Here is a 17,391-nt window from a genome sequence, read left to right as displayed (position 1 = left end):
TGAAATACTGGGTGTAAAATGTTTATCCACACACCAAAACCACATTAGGTTACATTCTTGTATCCTCAGTCACAATGATTAACACTTCACTTCACAAGTGGCCCCACTGGAAACAAAGGTGAAATTTAATGTGAGTAAGGGTATCATAATGTGGCCCATAAAGAAGATGAGATAATCAGGTTGTGAAACAACCACTTATTAAATCATAGCGAAAATCCCTTTGAAGTCACTGGAAGCAAGAGTTGGCCCAAAGTAAAGAAGCACTCCATCCTACGTTGTTATTCATGATTGGCTGTCAGCACATGTAATAGATTCAGGTGGCGGTTATGGTTTGTTTCCTGGTATTTAGAGCCTGGAATGATGGCAGTAATATCTTAAATTTTCCAGCATGGCTACAGGAAAAATGCTTTTATCACACCAGCTCCTGATAGTCAAGGTCACATTTGGATGCATATAACTATAGGTAATTAAAATAAGGGCAACAGGAGAGGAGAAGACACTGCATTAATGTATGGTCTGTGAATATACCATCTTAATTTTTAACTTAAAAAAGTCCGTTTTCAGCAAGTATTTAACATCTCAACTACAGAATTGGGTAAGGCTGGAAAGCACTTCTTGGATCTACAGAACCTATTTTATACTACACCCATCACTGTTATTTGAGCACCCAGTCCAACCTGTGTGGGGCAAGTAGCATAAAACACATCATGTGTGAGAGAGATGGATGTTTTCTTTTTCTCCATTAGCTATATAGCCATGAGGTATTGCTGGAGATACTGGGGCACAGCATATTTTCTCTCCACTAGGTATATTTTCCCCTCGGTTAGTCCTAAACAATGGCTCAGGTCACCAATAACTTGAGTTCTATTTTCAGTGTGTATTTCATTTTGCCCTCTTGCTCTTAGCACTGTGATTACTTTGAGTGCTAGATGAAATTACCTGGAATGTATTTAAAACTAGGAAAACATACTTTAAAAAAGACGGTTACTCACCGTTGTAACTGTTGTTCTTCGAGATGTGTTGCTCATATCCATTCCAGGTAGGTGTACGCACCGTGCGTGCACGTTTGCCGGAAACTTTTTACCCTAGCAACTCCAGTGGGCCGGCAGGTCGCCCCCTAGAGTGGCGCCACTATGGCACTAGATATATACCCCTGCCGGCCCGCCCGCTCCTCAGTTCCTTCTTGCCGGCTACTCCGACAGTGGGGAAGGAGGGCAGGTGTGGAATGGATATGAGCAACACATCTTGAAGAACAACAGTTACAACGGTGAGTAACCGTCTTTTCTTCTTCGAGTGATTGCTCATATCCATTCCAGGTAGGTGATTCCCAAGCCTTACCTAGGCGGTGGGGTCGGAGTGAGAGGTCGCGGCCTGGAGTACTGCAGAGCCAAAGGCCGCATCATCTCTGGACTGTTGAAGCAGGGCATAATGGGAAGCGAATGTGTGGACCGATGACCAGGTCGCCGCCCTACAAATCTCTAGGATTGGCACGCGGGCAAGGAAAGCCAGCGATGATGCCTGTGCTCTGGTGGAGTGAGCAGTCACACGGCCTGTCGGAACGTGGGCCAGGTCGTAGCAGGTCCTGATGCAGGAGGTAACCCAGGAAGATATCCTCTGCGAGGAAATCAGTAGCCCCTTGACCCGGTCCGCTACCACCATGAATAACTGGGGGGACTTGCGGAATGGTTTGGTCCTGTCCACATAAAACGCTAGCGCCCGACGGACATCTAGCGAGTGGAGCTGTTGCTCCCTGCGGGTCGAATGGGGCTTTGGGAAAAAGAAGGGGAGGAAGATCTCTTGGTTAATGTGGAAAGCTGAGACCACCTTGGGAAGAAAGGCAGGGTGTGGCCTCAGCTGCACCTTGTCTTTATGGAAGACGGTATACGGGGGGTCTACTGTGAGGGCCCGTAGCTCTGACACTCGTCTAGCTGAGGTAATGGCCACTAGGAAGGCGGTCTTCCACGAGAGGTAGAGCAGGGAGCAAGTAGCTAATGGCTCGAATGGAGGACCCATGAGGCGAGTTAGGACCAGGTTGAGGTCCCATGAAGGGGCAGAAGGGCGGATCTGTGGATAGAGACGCTCCAGCCCCTTCAGGAATCTCGCCACCATAGGGTGGGAGAAGACGGAACATCCGTCCACTCCAGGATGAAACGCGGAGATGGCCGCTAGGTGGACCCGGAGGGACGACAACGCCAGACCCTGAGTCTTGAGGGACCAGAAGTAGTCCAGAATAGTGGTGATGGGAGTCTCTATAGGGCGAAGACCTTTCTCCGAACACCAACAGGAGAAACGCTTCCACTTAGCCGAGTAAGTAGCCCTGGTGGAAGGCTTTCTACTGCCCAGGAGAACCTCCCAAACCGGGGTAGAGCAGCGTAACTCAGAGCCTGTCAACCACGCAGGAGCCATGCCGTAAGGTGCAGAGACGGAAGGTCCGGGTGACAGAGCCTGCCGTGGTCCTGGGTGATCAGGTCCAGATGTAGGGGCAGGGCAACTGGGTTGGCTACTGAGAGGTCCAGCAACATGGGGTACCAATGCTGTCTGGCCCATGCTGGAGCTATGAGAATCACCCGAGCTCTGCCTCTGCGCACCTTGAGGAGAACCCTGTGCATCAGCGGAACGGGAGGGAATGCGTAAAACAGGTGGGTTGCCCATGGGATCAGGAATGCATCTGCTAGAGACCCTGGCTCCCGACCCTGGAAGGAGCAGAATGCTCGACACTTCCTGTTCTCCCTGGACGCAAAGAGGTCCATCTGGGGATGACCCCACCTCTGGAAGAGTGAGAGGGCGACGTCTGGACGGAGGGACCACTCGTGCGAGAGGAAGGATCTGCTCAGTCAATCCGCTAAAGTGTTCCGCACTCCCGGGAGATAAGAGGCGGAAAGGTGAACGGCATGGGCTATGCAAAACTCCCAGAGACGCATCGCCTCGACACATAGGGGAGAGGACCTGGTGCCGCCCTGCTTGTTGATGTAAAACATGGTTGTCGTGTTGTCGGTGAACACCGCGACACAACGACCTTGAAGGAGATGGACAAACGCTTGACAAGCAAGACGGACCTCCCTCAACTCTCGTACGTTGATGTGGAGGTCCATCTCCTGCGGGGTCCACAAGCCCTGAGTTCTCTGGGCGCCGCAGTGTGCCCCCCAGCCCAGATCTGAGGCGTCCGTAGTCAGGGACGCCGAGGGCTGGGGAGGATGAAACGGGAGCCCCGCACAGACTACGGACTGGTCCAGCCACCACCAAAGGGAGTCCAGTACCCTCTGAGGAACGGTGACGACTGTGTCCAACGAATGCCTGGCCGGCCGGTACTGTGCGATGAGCCAAGATTGAAGAGGCCTCATGCAGAGTCGGGCATATGCCGTCACAAACGTACAGGCCGCCATATGGCCCAGGAGGGCCAGACATGTTCGTAGAGAGGTCATCGGGGCCGCCTGCAAGCGCAGAATGATGGCCGACAGCGACTGGAACCTGGGCAAGGGTAGCAAGGCCCTGGCCAGGGTAGAGTCCAGAACGGCCCCGATGAACTCTATCCTCTGCGTGGGGAGCAGAGTAGACTTGTCCACGTTGATGACGAGGCCCAAGGCAGCAAAGAGGCTGCTGATCCTGCGGACGTGGTCGCGGACCTGCAGCTCCAATGTGCCCCGGATCGCCAGTCGTCCAGATAGGGGAACACTTGAATGCGGCAACGTCGAAGGTGTGCGACGACGACTGCCATGCATTTCGTAAACACCCTCGGGGCCATAGAGAGGCCAAACAGGAGGACCGCAAATTGATAATGTTGGCGGTCGACCACAAAGCAGAGGAAACGTCTGTGCTGGGGGGAAATGGAGATGTGGAAGTAAGCGTCCTGCATGTCGAGGGCGGCGTACCAGTCTCCGGGATCCAGGGATGGGATGATGGTTCCAAGGGATACCATACAGAACTTCAACATCACCATATACTTGTTGAGTTCCCGCAGGTCGAGGATGGGCCTGAGGCCGCCCTTGGACTTGGGGATTAGAAAGTAGCGGGATTAAAACCCCTTGCCCTTCTCGCTCTCTGGAACCTCCTCTATGGCTCCCTTGACGAGGAGCGTGTGCACCTCCTGACGGAGGAATTGCTCGTGAGAGGGGGCCCTGAAGAGGGACGAGGATGGAGGGTGGGGAGGGGGCGAAGAAAACTGCAGGCGATAACCGGCCTGCACCGTACGCAAGACCCAACGGTCCGATGTTATTTGGGTCCACGCCGGGAGGAAAAAAGAAAGATGGTTGGAAAACTGCAGGGAAGGATCCGGAGGGGAAACTGGTACTGCGCCCTCGGGCGCACCTTCAAAATGAAGGCTTAGGCCCCGGAGGGGCCTTGGCGGAGCTTTGGTTCTGCCCCGTTTGGCCACCGGACTGTCTGCGTCGGTTGTTCCTGCCGCGGCGCCTAGCGAGGTCCTGCCGCGGACGGAACTGAGGATACGGCCGACGCTGCTGCTGTTGGTTCTGCTGCCGGAATGGCCTGCGCTGTGTCGCAGGCATATGCATCCCCAGCAACCGTATTATGACCCTATTATCCTTAAGGTCCTTTAGTCTGGGGTCTGTTTTAGTGGAAAACAGGCCCTGGCCTTCAAAGGGGAGGTCATGGATAATATGTTGGAGCTCCGGTGGAAGGCCAGAGACCTGCAGCCAGGAAATTCGGCGCATCGTGAGCCCCGAGGCCAGGGTCCGAGCGGCCGAGTTGGCAGCATCTAAAGAGGCTTGTAGCGATGTCCTCGCTACTTTCTTGCCCTCATCCAGGATGGTGGTAAACTCCTGGCGGGCGTCCTGTGGCAAGAGCTCTGCGAACTTCCCCGCCGCTACCCACGAGTTGAAGGAGTAGCGGCTAAGGAGGGCCTGCTGATTGGAGACCCTGAGCTGTAGCGCCCCCGCCGAATAGACCTTGCGGCCCAGGAGGTCCATTCGTCTCGCCTCCTTCGACTTGGGTGCTGGGGCCTCTTGACCATGGCGCTCCCTGTCGTTCACCGACTGGACCACCAGTGAGCAGGGTGTCGGGTGAACGTACAGGTATTCATAGCCTTTCGAGGGGGCCATGTACTTCCTTTCCACCCCTCGAGCGGTCGGAGGGATGGAGGCCAGTGACTGCCAGATATTAGCTGCGTTGGCCTGGATTGTTTTTATAAAGGGCAGGGCCACTCTGGTGGGCGCATCGGCAGAGAGGATGTTCACCACCGGGTCCTCGATTTCAGAGACCTCCTCCGCTTGCAAGTCTAGGTTCTGTGCCACACGTCGGAGGAGGTCCTGGTGTGCCCTAAGATCTAGCGGGGGAGGGCTGGAGGACGAGGTACCCGCCACTGCCTCATCTGGTGAAGACGAAGAGGAAACCCCCAGCAACAGAGTGTCTACGGGGGGTTCTAACTGGGGCTGCACCTCCGTCACTGGAGGGAGCTCTGGGTCCTGGTGGCTGGACCGGCCGTCTGCTTCCGGGGAGGGAGGGGATCTAGACACCGTCGCCTCCGGTGGCCTGCGTTCCCCCGTAGGGCGGGGGTTAATGTGTTGTGGACCCTGGGCTTGGCAATATGCCCATGGGGTCCAAAACCCTCACTGTTGAGGCCCTCGCTCCTGTGGTGGAGGGTCCTGGAACAGGGCCGAGCATCTGTCCTGGCCCAAGGCATAGGCGCTGTCCGCCTGCGAGGACACCGATGGTTCCCTAGAAGGCCACGGAGGCGCTGAGCCTGTTTGGTAGGCGTCTCTGTGCGCCGACTCCGACGCTCCCCTCGGTGCCGAGGGTCGGTGCCGCGACCCGTATCGGTGCCAGGATCGGGACCGGGAACGGCGTGGTAGCCAGTGCCGGGATCCGGAGCGGGATCTGGAGCGATGTCGGTGCCGGGAGCGGGACCGCAACCTTCGATCAGCGCGGTGCCGGGATGACAGTGGGGACCGGGACCTGCCACCGGCACGGTGCCGAGAGGTCGACCGGGATCGGGACCTACCACCGGTTCGGTGCCGGGAGGTCGACCGAGGAGCCGAACGTCGAGGTGAACGGCTCCTAGAGTCTCGGTGCCGGCAATGAGAGGAGCCAGACCGGGACCGTGCAGATGCCGATCGGTGCCGCGAGTACGACCGGTACCGCCTGGGAGAACGGTGCCAGGACTGCAAGCAGCGCCCCGAGCGTGAGCGTTCACGTCTCCGGGATGATCGGTGCCGGGACTCTGGAGACAGCGCTCGCAGCATCGGTTTGCCTCTGGAGGTTACCCGTCCCGGGGGTGCCGTCTGAGGCTGCGATGGCTCCGTCAGTGCGATCAAGTCCCGTGCCGAGGCAAAAGTCTCCCGCGTGGATGGTACTAGCAGCTCGACCCCTGATCTTAAGGGGGAGCTAGGAGGGGCTGGACTCGACGGACCTTCCGGGCCCGGAGTCGACAGCAGCCCTGCAGGCGGTGCCGCGGCCAAGGTAGGTGCCAGGCGCTCCACTCGGGCCTGCCTCAATGGTGTTGCAGACGCCGAGTGTTGTGAGTCTGCTCCCGGTGCCGGGGATGGTCGGTGCCGGGGAGTCTTGCCGGTGCCGGCGCGGTCCGGTGCCGGAGTAGAAGGGGCCGACTACGCTGCCGGTGCCGGAGTCAGCGCCGCTTCCATGAGGAGAGCGCAGAGTCTTTGATCCCTCTCCTTCTTCGTGCAAGGCTTAAAGGCCTTGCAAATACGGCACTTTTCACTTTTATGTGCGATTCCCCCAGGCACTTAACGCATGCGTCCTGGGGATCACTAGTAGGCATCGGCTTCTTGCATGCCGAGCACTGCTTGAAGCCCGGCGAGCCAGGCATGAGCCCGGTGCCGGGCGCCGGGGAGGGCAACGGCCCACCCGCGAGCAAGTTAAACAACTATATACAATACACAACTAACTAATATACTATCAAACTATCTATGAACTATCTATGAACTATTTACAACTATGACTATGAACAAAGTACAGGAGAGATAGGTACGTGGAGGACAGCAAGCCGCACTCCACAGTTCCAGCAACCGACACGGCAGTAAGAAGGAACTGAGGAGCGGGCAGGCCGGCAGGGGTATATATCTAGTGCCATAGTGGCGCCACTCTAGGGGGTGACCTGCCGGCCCACTGGAGTTGCTAGGGTAAAAAGTTTCTGGCAAACGTGCACGTGCGGCGCGTACACCTACCTGGAATGGATTTGAGCAATCACTCGAAGAAGAACTTCTATTAATTGCTATGATGACTATAAGAGAATATAATAATAATAATGACATAATAATTTGAATCGCTGCTTCACACTAAAAATCCTGTGTGCTGCCAAACCAGCCGGAGATTTTTCAGAGTGCATGGGTTCTTTCCCAGATACAAGTGGCAATAATTAAGCCTGGAGGTCTCTCTCTCTCACACTCTCTCTCACACTCACACACACACACACTCTCTCTCTCTCTCTCTCTCTCTCTCAGATCTGTGGTGGACAGGATAGGAGATTGACTGTAGTTTGCTGACCTGGCTATTTGAGCATTCCACAGCAATAATTGGTTCCCCGTGTAGGTAGTTATAGACTGTAATCAAGTCACCCCCTTAATCTTCTCTTTGATAAGCTAAATATATGTCACTCCACAAGGTCTATGGTAAAAGAGCCTACGCTTCCACTGAGTCTGTAGAACAGCAACATGGTCCTCTATTAATGACTTTATTAGACACTACAATAACTCCTCACTTAACATTGTAGTTATATTCCTGGAAAAATGCGACTTTAAGAGAAATGAATGTTAAACTAATCCAATTTCCCCATAAGAATTAATGTACATGAGGGGGTTAGGTTTCAGGGAAATTTTTTTCACCAGACAAAAGACTATATTTTATACACATACACTATAAGTTTTATACAAATGATATAATACTGGTACACAGCAATGATGATTGTGAAGCTTGGTTGAGGTGGAGGAGTCATAGGGTGGGATATTTCCTTTACTGCTAAATGATGAACTAGCAATTGGCTGAGCCCTCAGGGGTTAACTCTCTCACTCTGCAAGGCAGCAGGAATGAGGGAGATATGCGCATTTCCCCTTTAAGTATGCAGCTGCTGCAAGCTCCCTCCATCCTGAGCCCTGGTGTGTCCCCCCTGCTCTATGGAAGATGGGGTAAGCGGGGTGCAGGAGCAGGGGGTAAGGGGACACCCTGACATTAGCCCCTCTCTTCCTTCCTTCCTTCCCCTTCCCCTCCACACAGCAAGCAGGAGTCTCGGGGAGAAGCTCCAAGGCAAAGGGCAGAAGTAGCACATGGCAGTGGGGGGCAGGACAGCAGCAATTTTTAGCCTGCTGGGCAGCTGCAGCACGGGGAACTTAGCTGATAAGGGGAGTTGATGGGGGGCTGCCAGTCCACCCTGGTTCCAAGCCCCCACCAGCTAGCTGCAACAGGCTGCTCTTCCTGCAAGCAGTAGACAAAACAGGCAGCTGCCAAACGACATTGGAAGGGAGCATTACACAACCGAGCATGTTCCCTAATTGATCAGCAACATAACAACGAAACAACGTTAACCGGGATGACTTTAAGTGAGGAGTTACTGTATAAGGTGGAATTTCTACCTTCCACAGAGGCTTCCTCCATAGCCTTAATATTTCCCATAACTTTCTCTGAGCCAGGGCTTTGGAGCAGAGCCTGGAGCTGGAGCACGGGGCAGCTCCGGAGCAGTGGAGCTGCAGGCTCTTGCCTGGAGCTGTAGCAGAGCCGGAGCACAGCTCCAAAGCCCTGCTCTGAGACCTTTATAATTCTGTGATATGTTGTTTGAGATGGGATGGCCAGTACTGCACATAGTATTCCAGAGGAAGCGGCATCTCTACTTCACATAATGTCATTATATTTTCCATCTTATTCTTCATTCCATTCCTTATGCATCCTAACATCTTATTTGTTTTTTATTTTGACTGCAGCTGCACACTGAGTAAAGGTCTTCATTGAGCTGTCCACAATTATGCTCATGTCCCTTTCCTGAGATAATACACCACACAGGTTCTAAATTAACTGTATGAGTAATTCAAATTTCCTCTTCCAATGTGCATTACTTTTCAATTATCAACACTGAATTTCATCTGCCATTGTGTTGCCCATTCACCTACCTATAGTAGGTCACTATGTAGTTCTTCCTTGGACTTGACTAGCACATAACATTTTGTGTGGTCTGTAAATTTTGCTACCTCACTGCTTCAACTCTTCCTTTCTTGATTGTTGTTAAATACATTAAACAACACTGGACCTAGTACAGAATCTTGAAGCACCCTTGTATGAATCTTTTGCAATTATTAATAGATTTAGTCCTACTTTTTGTTTCCTGCCTCTATTTTTCTTTTAAAACTACTTAGTTTTTGAGTAGTCTCTAAAAATCTGAGAGATTGTCACAGGTCTTTTGAAAGTCTAAAGTAAGTGTCAATTTTTCTCTTCTGTCCACTACTCACTGACATATTCAAAGAATTCTAATAGATTACCAAGACAAAATTTTCTTTGCAGAAACTGTGCTGCTTAAACCATATCTGATGTTCCAGGTGTTTTATTATTTTGTTTGTAATTATTGTTTCAACCAATTTGCAGGTATAGATATAAGGCTTACTACTGGCCTGTAATTCCCAGGATCACTCCCAGAGCATTTAAAAATTAGATCTATCATCTAACCCAGGGAGTTATGAGAGAGACACAATGCAAGTTACAGTGCTCTTAAGTTTAAGGACTTCAGTTATCAAGCAATTAGATGTAATTATTTTAGTGGTGCATATATGGAGTAAATACAGAGATATCCAGACACTGGGATAAAACAAAATTATATGTTACAAGTGCCTATTTATTATATTATACTATCTATTTTAAAATATTCTTTGGCGTTACATAGGAAAGCATATAATTTCTATACCTTTTCCTGATGTGAAAGAGATTTTTTGATTTCTTTCTTTTGCTTATTCTTTTCTTCTTTCTCTTTCTCCAAGTAATATTTAAGAATGTTGTTCAGTTGTTGCTCATACTGACTTACATGTTGCAATCCATTCTCTCTTCCTAAAGCAGTCATACAGGACAATTACATCTTTATTTTGCAACATCCCATCATATAATCATATTGTCATGATGAAAATATCTAATTCCCAAAACACACCATAAGGAAATGTTTCTCTAACCTTGAAACCCCTGGATTTCTGCAAAGAGACTAACCATTATAAATCAATGAGGCTCTTCCTCTAATGTCAACAGGCAGTTAACTAATTTAGTGAGTAGAGCTTTGATATCCAACTCTTCTCTTGTAGCAGCTCCTACCTTTTTTCACCAGCTCAGAATGGCTGTAGCACCACCTAACATGCTAACTCATTGTTTCTCAAGGTGTGCAGTGTGCCACACATATGGATGTACAAAAGCCTAGCTGAGGGTGTCAGTTGTACTTTAGAGTCTCAGTTTTCATTTTAAAAAGTCTCTGGCTGTTACGGTTCCAAGGAGAACTTTAAAGACATGATGATGGGAATATGGCCTGGTCTATGCTGCTCAGGGGTATGAAAAATCCACATTGGAGTGCTGTAGCTATGCCCCTGGAGGACACACAATAAAGTCAATGGAAGAATGTTTCAGTTGACCTAGTTACCATCATCTAGGAGGTGGTATTCCTGCAGAGACAGCAAAACCCCTTTCCATTGCTGTAGACTGCATCTGCACTACAGGGGTTATGCTGGCATAGCTATCGAGTTGTAGTTATGCCACTATAGTTCCCATAGTGTAAACATGGCCTATAACTGATTCAGTAATGTCTGCCTGAGTTTGCAGAGAGCCTGAAACAATAGCTTTAAGGTGTGAACTGCCTCCTTTATTTTACTGGGACTAATTCAGATGCCAATGATATTTCAGAGGTCAACTTAGAATCACAGAACTGGAAGGGACCTTGAGAAGTCATCTAGTCCAGTCCCCTGCACTCAAGGCAGGACAAAGTATTATCTAGACCATCCCTGACACGTGTTTGTCCAACCTGCTCTTAAAAATCCCCAATGATGGAGGTTCCACAATCTCCCTAGGAAATTTATTCCAGTGCCTAACCACTCTGACGGTTAGGAAGTTTTTCCTAACGTCCAGCCTAAACTACCTTTGCTGCAGTTTAAGCCTACTGCTTCTGGTCCTATCCTCAAAGGTTAAGAACAATAATTTTTCTCCCTCCTCCTTGTAACAACTTTTTAGGTACTTGAAAACAGTTATGTCCCCTCTCAGTTCTCTCTTCTCCAGACTAAGCAAACCCAATTTTTTCAATCTTCCCTCATAGGTCATGTTTTCTAGATCTTTAATAATTTTTGTTGCTCTTCTCTGGACTTTCTCCAATTTGTCCACGTCTTTCCTGAAATGTGGTGCCCAGAACTGGACACAATACTCTACCTGAGGCCTAATCCGCGTGGAGTAGAGCGGAAGAATTACTTCTCGTGTCTTGCTTACAATACTCCTGCTAATACATTCCAGAATGATGTTTGCTTTTTTTGCAACAGCGTTACACTGTTGACTCATATTTAGCTTGTGCTCCACTATGACCCCCAGATCCCTTTCCACAGTACTCCTTCCTAGGCAGTCACTTCCCATTTTGTATATGTGCAACTGATTGTTTCTTCCTAAGTGGAGTACTTTGCATTTGTCCTTATTGAATTTCATACTATTTACTTCAGACCATTTCTCCAGTTTGTCCAGATCATTTTGAATTTTAATCCTATCCTCCAAAGCACTTGCAACCCCTCCCAGCTTGGTATCGTCCACAAACTTTATAAGTGTACTCCCTATGTCATTATCTAAATGATTGATGAAGATGTTGAACAGAACTGAACTCAGAATCGATCCCTGCAGGACCCCACTCTTTATGCCTCTCCAGCATGACTGTGAACCACTAATAACTACTCTTGGGTTAGAAAATCGTTCCCAGTTATGCACCCACCTTTATAGTAGCTCCATCTAGGTTGTACTTCCCTAGTTTGTTTATGAGAATGTCATGCGAGACAGTATCAAAAGCCTTTCTAAAGTCAAGATATACCACATCTACCACTTCTCCCTATCCACAAAGCTTGCTACCCTGTCAAAGAAAGCTGTCAGGTTGGTTTGACACAATTTGTTCTCGACAAATCCATGCTGACTGTTATTTATCACCTTATTATCTTCTAGGTGTTTGCAAATTGATTGTTTAATTATTTGCTCCATTATCTTTCCAGGTACAGAAGTTAAGCTGACTGGTCTGTAATTCCCTGCGTTGTCCTTATTTCCCTTTTTATAGATTGGAAAAGGGCAAATATAGTGCCTGTCTTCTGGATTGTCTCCTGTCTTCCATGACTTTTCAAAGATTATTGCTAATGGCTCAGCTATCTCCTCAGTCAGCTCCTTGAGTATTCTAGGATGCATTTCATCAGGTCCTGGTGATTTGAAGATATCTAACTTGTCTAAGTAATTTTTGACTTGTTCTTTCCCTATTTTAGACTCTGATCCTACCTCATTTTCACTGGCATTCACTACTTTAGACGTCCAATCATCACCAACCTTCTTGGTGAAAACCGAAACAAAGAAGACATTAAGTACCTCTACCATTTCCACACTTTCTGTTATTGTCTTTCCCCCCTCATTGAGTAATGGGCCTACCCTGTCCTTGGTCATCTTCTTGCTTCTAATGTATTTGTAGAATATTTTTTCATTTCCTTTTATGTCCCTAGCTAGTTTGATCTCGTCTTGTGCCTTGGCTTTTCTAATTTTGTCCCTTGTGTTGTTTGTTTATATTCATCCTTTGTAATTTGACCGAGTTTCCACTTTTTGTAGGACTCTTTTTTGAGTTCTAGATCATTGAAGATCTTCTGGTTAAGTCAGGATGGTCTCTTGCCATACTTCCTATCTTTCCTATGCAGTGGGATAGTTTGCTCTTGTGCCCTTAATAAAGTCTCTTTGAAAAACTGCCAACGGGTCTTCATTTATCTTTAAATATTTCACAGCTCAAAACACGTAAGAAAGGAGGGGAAGTATAATAAAGACCCACAACAGTGTTTCCCAAAGTGTATATATTGTAGGAAGGAGGGAACTGTGAAGGATTAGCCAAGAGGATGCAGAAGATGTATTCATTAAGATATGTAGCCACTTAACAACAAAAGTGAGTTGCAGAGGGAAGGCGTGACCCAGGGAGCCCTTGATGCTAATTGGCAGAGGGCACATGGGGTGCCAAGGGCTTTATAAGAATCCCCTGGGTCCAACAGCTGCATAATTGTTCACCAAAGGGTGGCATGTGAGGTCGTCACTGGTCATCATAATCACTGTGAAATGTATGTACAGTTAATATTTTAGGTGTTGTGTGTCTACACAGAAAATTGTGTTCTTAAAGTCTTGAAGTTAAGGCAGCTCACCAGGAGATGATAAACTTCAGAAATGTTCCATTCAGGTAGGATACCTATCTCCCTGGCTGGCCATTTGTGTACTGTCTGCCTCACACTGCATGCCTGTTTGGATACTGAGCCAGGTTCAAACTGAAAGACATCAAAATGTACAAGAAAGGAAATCTACAGGAATAAACAGGAGGGGGGTGTCCTGTTTATGAATAAAGACAAAGAATTGGTCTGGTACATCTTGGAGGGCAAAGAGATACACTTGATCCTTCAGCTAGGTGGCAAACAAAGTGTTTGTGCCTGATGAAAAGAGAGTTACAGCCAGCCTGGCTGTGAAGTGCTGCAAGGATTTTGGGTGAGTAATACTCTCATATCTTGAGAGCATTTGTCAATTAGAATGCATGTTACTATTTTATATGTAACCACTTTCCCCCAATACTTCTACTTGTTACTCTATGCCTTGTTAAATAAACAAACTAAATTTCACTGTAATGCTGGCAGGCAGCCGAAGACTATCCCTGACAAAGTGGGGGAATGCACTGCTGGCACAGAGCTGGAAAAGTCAGCTCTGCAGCATCTGCTCATCATCCCATGTTGCAGGGTGAGGTGAAACACACCGTATTCCACTTGCTCCTCAGATGGTGTTGAACGGTCCCAGTCACACTGAAGGGCATCCATCCAATCCAAAATTTGGAAGCAGTGGAACATCACTGAGCTGGCAAGAAATATTCTCACCAAGCAGTTGAGGGTTTCCCCAAAAACTATCCATTAGCTTCCAGAAACAAGGATCATTTAGGGAAGTGGAACCCTTAGCCACCAAGGTGGCTTTGTGACTCAGGTGAATATTCACTAGAATTCCAGATATTTTTGGGATAGCCACTAGATTACTTTAGGGATTGAAATTTTGGCATTTGACTTCTCCCAGAATTCCTTTGATTTATTCCATATATTCCCAGAGAGGGGAAACGCTCTCCAGATTTTTTCTTCTGGATGTAATCACTTCCTGGGTACCTGGTCCACTGTGTCTTTCATAGAGAGAGCCAGGCCAGAAAAAAATGCTTCATTCTACCAGAACTTCTGATTCCTCTGTGACAAACTGTCTTACAGTCTCCATGTCCACAGGAGGGTGGGGCTCTTTCTTCATGACCCCCTTCCTCTCTACTCCAGTTCCTTGTGGGGGGGGTGGAGGGAGGTGCAGACTCTGGGGTAGGAAGCTCCCTTTTCATGACTAATTTCCTGACTGTAGATTTTGAAAAAAAGTTTAGAGGGAAGACGGGGAATATAACCAAAGAGGAAAGTTGCAAGTTCTAGCTCTAATTATGCTGCTTGTTGTGTTGGAGGGGAGAAGAGCTTTAGTTGCCAAAATGAAAGATTTCAGTGAGTAAGGGGGAGAAGATGGACAAGAGGAAATCCCTGTATTGATAAGGGAGAGCTGAGACGAGGGACTGATGTCTGAAAGGTCAAATTCAAGAGATGGACAGGGCTGAGATTTGAACTGCAGGGTCTGTAAGGACTTCAGGCCCCTACCTATATTATACCTTGTGCTGGGTTTCAGCTGTGCATCCATAGGCTATGAGGGTTGCCTGGTGCTGGGCTGTTTGGTGGACCTCACTTCTTTACGATTTCACTTCCTGTTTTCACCTGACTTGACTGAGTGATCTGATTGTTATGGAGTAAAGAAGACCAATGAGAAGATGGGAACTGCCTCATTAGAGGAGCTAGTTCTTAATACTCTGTTGGTTACCTGATATCAGGAAAAGAAAGAGCAGCCTCATACTCGCACACTGATTACAGGCTGCTAAGCACAAGTAACCATTTGCAGATAAGCTGCAGACATTTAAATAAGATGCAATATAGTTTTATTACAGCCAGAAAAAAACTATTCCAAATAAGAGGTGGTTTTAAAATAAAAAATATTAGTTTTTACCTTCACAGTGGTGAATTACGCATCCCCATAGTTTGTTCTTACTCAAACAGGCCAGATTTCCCACAATCAACAAATGCCTCTTTCCTCTTGTCAGAGCTACATTCATTCTCTTTTCTGAGTCTATGAACCCAACTTGTCTTGTTCTCACACATGACAAAACAATTATTTCCTTTTCTGCTCCTTGGAATGCATCTACAGTTGACACTTGGACAGCTTTAATCTCAAGACCATCCGAGTGGACAGCACTAAGTAAATTATAAATCTGTAGACAAATGAAGATGGTGGAGAGTCATTGGTTTCTAAATATACCAGTTACAGTGTCACACTCACTCATGTCTCCAGTAAAAATACATTAAACAGACTAGCAACTCTATATTACAGGAGTACCTCCATCAAGTGTAAACACAAAATTTTGCACTGAGTCTATCCCTGACACAACATCCATACATCTAATGAGGGACAGCATTCCTTCCTGGCAACCAGAGAGCCCTGTGTAAGACTTTGTGAGGACATACTGACAGGTACATATGACATACAAATCCTCATTTGCTAAATAGAGAGCATCATGTTAGACACAGTTATTCCATTCCTGGCATACACATCAATTCACAATGGGCTTCCCATCCATTAATTAAAATTAGAGAGGTTCTGATGTATTATCAGTCAGTTTTCTATAACCCTGATTACACTGGAGAGAGGGAATGAACCAAACTTCTGAGACAGTGAATCTCAGCTGTACGAATTAACACAATCTTTCTGATTTGTCTATTAGCAAAGTTATGCAAATTGCTGTAAATGTGTTTAACAGCAAAGTAAATGCAAACTTTGGTCTATCTATGATCAAATGTTATTTAGCGATCCTTCTTCACTTTTGAGTCCACCAGGAAAAAATCCAGATTGCTCAGTTCAAAGAAAGACTGATTTGTTCTTTTGGAAGAAACAAAACTATATACACATTACCATTTTAAATAAAGAATAGAAACTTAAATTATGAAGAAAAATGCTTTATTGCAACTTCTTAAGGACAGCCATACAGGGTCAGTATCCTGTCCTTTGAGAGTGGCCAGTGCAAGCTGCTTTAGAGGGAATGAACAGAACAGGGAAATTTCAGTTGTCCAGTCCCATCTTCTGGCAGGTGAAGATTTAGGAACACTCAGAGCATGGGGTTGGGTACCTGACCATCTTAGCTAATAGCCACTGATGGACCTATCCTCCATGAACTTTTCTAATTCTTTTTTGAACCCAGTTACACTTGTGGCCATCACAACATCCCCAGCAATAAAGTTCCACAGGCTGACTGTGCAAAGAAGTATTTTCCTTTTGTTTTAAACCTACTGTTTATTACTTTAATCAAGTGATCCCTAGTTGTAGTGTTATGTGAAGGGGTAAATAACACTTTCCTGTAACTTTCTCCACACTATTCATGATTTTGTGGACCTCTATCACTTCCTCCCTTTGTCATCTCTCTTTTCTAAGTTGAACAGTCACAGTCTTTTTAATCTCTCTTCATAGGAAAGCTGTTCCATACCCCTAATCACTTTTGTTGCCCTTTTCTGTACTTCTTCCAATTTAATGTCTCTTTTTTAATGAGACAAGGTGACCATAACTGTACACTGTATTCAAGGTGTGGGCCTACAATGGATTTATATATTGGTATCATGATATTTTCTGTTTTATTACCTATCCTTTTCCTAATGGTTTCTAGCATTGTTAGCTTTTTTGAGTGTTGCTATAAACTAAACAGATGTTTTCAGAGAATTATCCACAATGACTCCAAGATCTTTCTTGAGCTAATTTAGACCCCATCATTTTGTATGCGTAGTTGGATTATTTTTTCCATTGTAAATTACTTCACACTTATCAACATTAATTCCATCTGCCATTTTGTTGCCCAGTCACTCAGTGTTGTGAGATCCCTTTGTAACTCTTTGCAGTCTTTTTGGTAGTTTTTAGTAGTTTTGTATTGTCTGCAAATTTTGCCACTTCACTGTTCATCACTTTTTCCAGCTCCATTATTAATATGTTCCATTATTAATATGTTGAATAGCACAGGTCCCAGTAGAGATTCTTGGGGCAACCCTTCTATTTACCTCCCTCTACTGTGAAAACTGACCATTTATTCCTCCCCTTTGTTTCCTATCTTTTAACCAGTTATTG

At 47.2% G+C, this 17,391-nt stretch overlaps 1 protein-coding gene across 3 annotated transcripts in view; it reads right to left on the bottom strand.

The window, feature by feature from the left end:
- The window catches only part of ZGRF1 (zinc finger GRF-type containing 1), a 56,918-nt gene that overhangs the window by 830 nt on the left and 38,697 nt on the right, over window positions 1-17,391 (bottom strand). For all 3 annotated transcript variants that reach the window (XM_050943977.1, XM_050943976.1, XM_050943978.1), the window contains 2 exons: window positions 15,235-15,496; window positions 9,854-9,993 (listed from right to left, as the gene is read on the bottom strand). In XM_050943977.1, coding sequence (XP_050799934.1) covers window positions 9,854-9,993; window positions 15,235-15,496 — 402 coding nt within the window. The remainder of the gene's footprint in view (window positions 1-9,853; window positions 9,994-15,234; window positions 15,497-17,391) is intronic.

This window comes from Gopherus flavomarginatus, chromosome 3, assembly GCF_025201925.1.
Source record: "Gopherus flavomarginatus isolate rGopFla2 chromosome 3, rGopFla2.mat.asm, whole genome shotgun sequence".
In the NCBI taxonomy this organism is placed as follows: domain Eukaryota; kingdom Metazoa; phylum Chordata; order Testudines; family Testudinidae; genus Gopherus; species Gopherus flavomarginatus.
The sequence above is the reverse complement of the archived record's forward strand: the minus strand, read 5'-3'. Positions and strand labels throughout refer to the sequence as shown.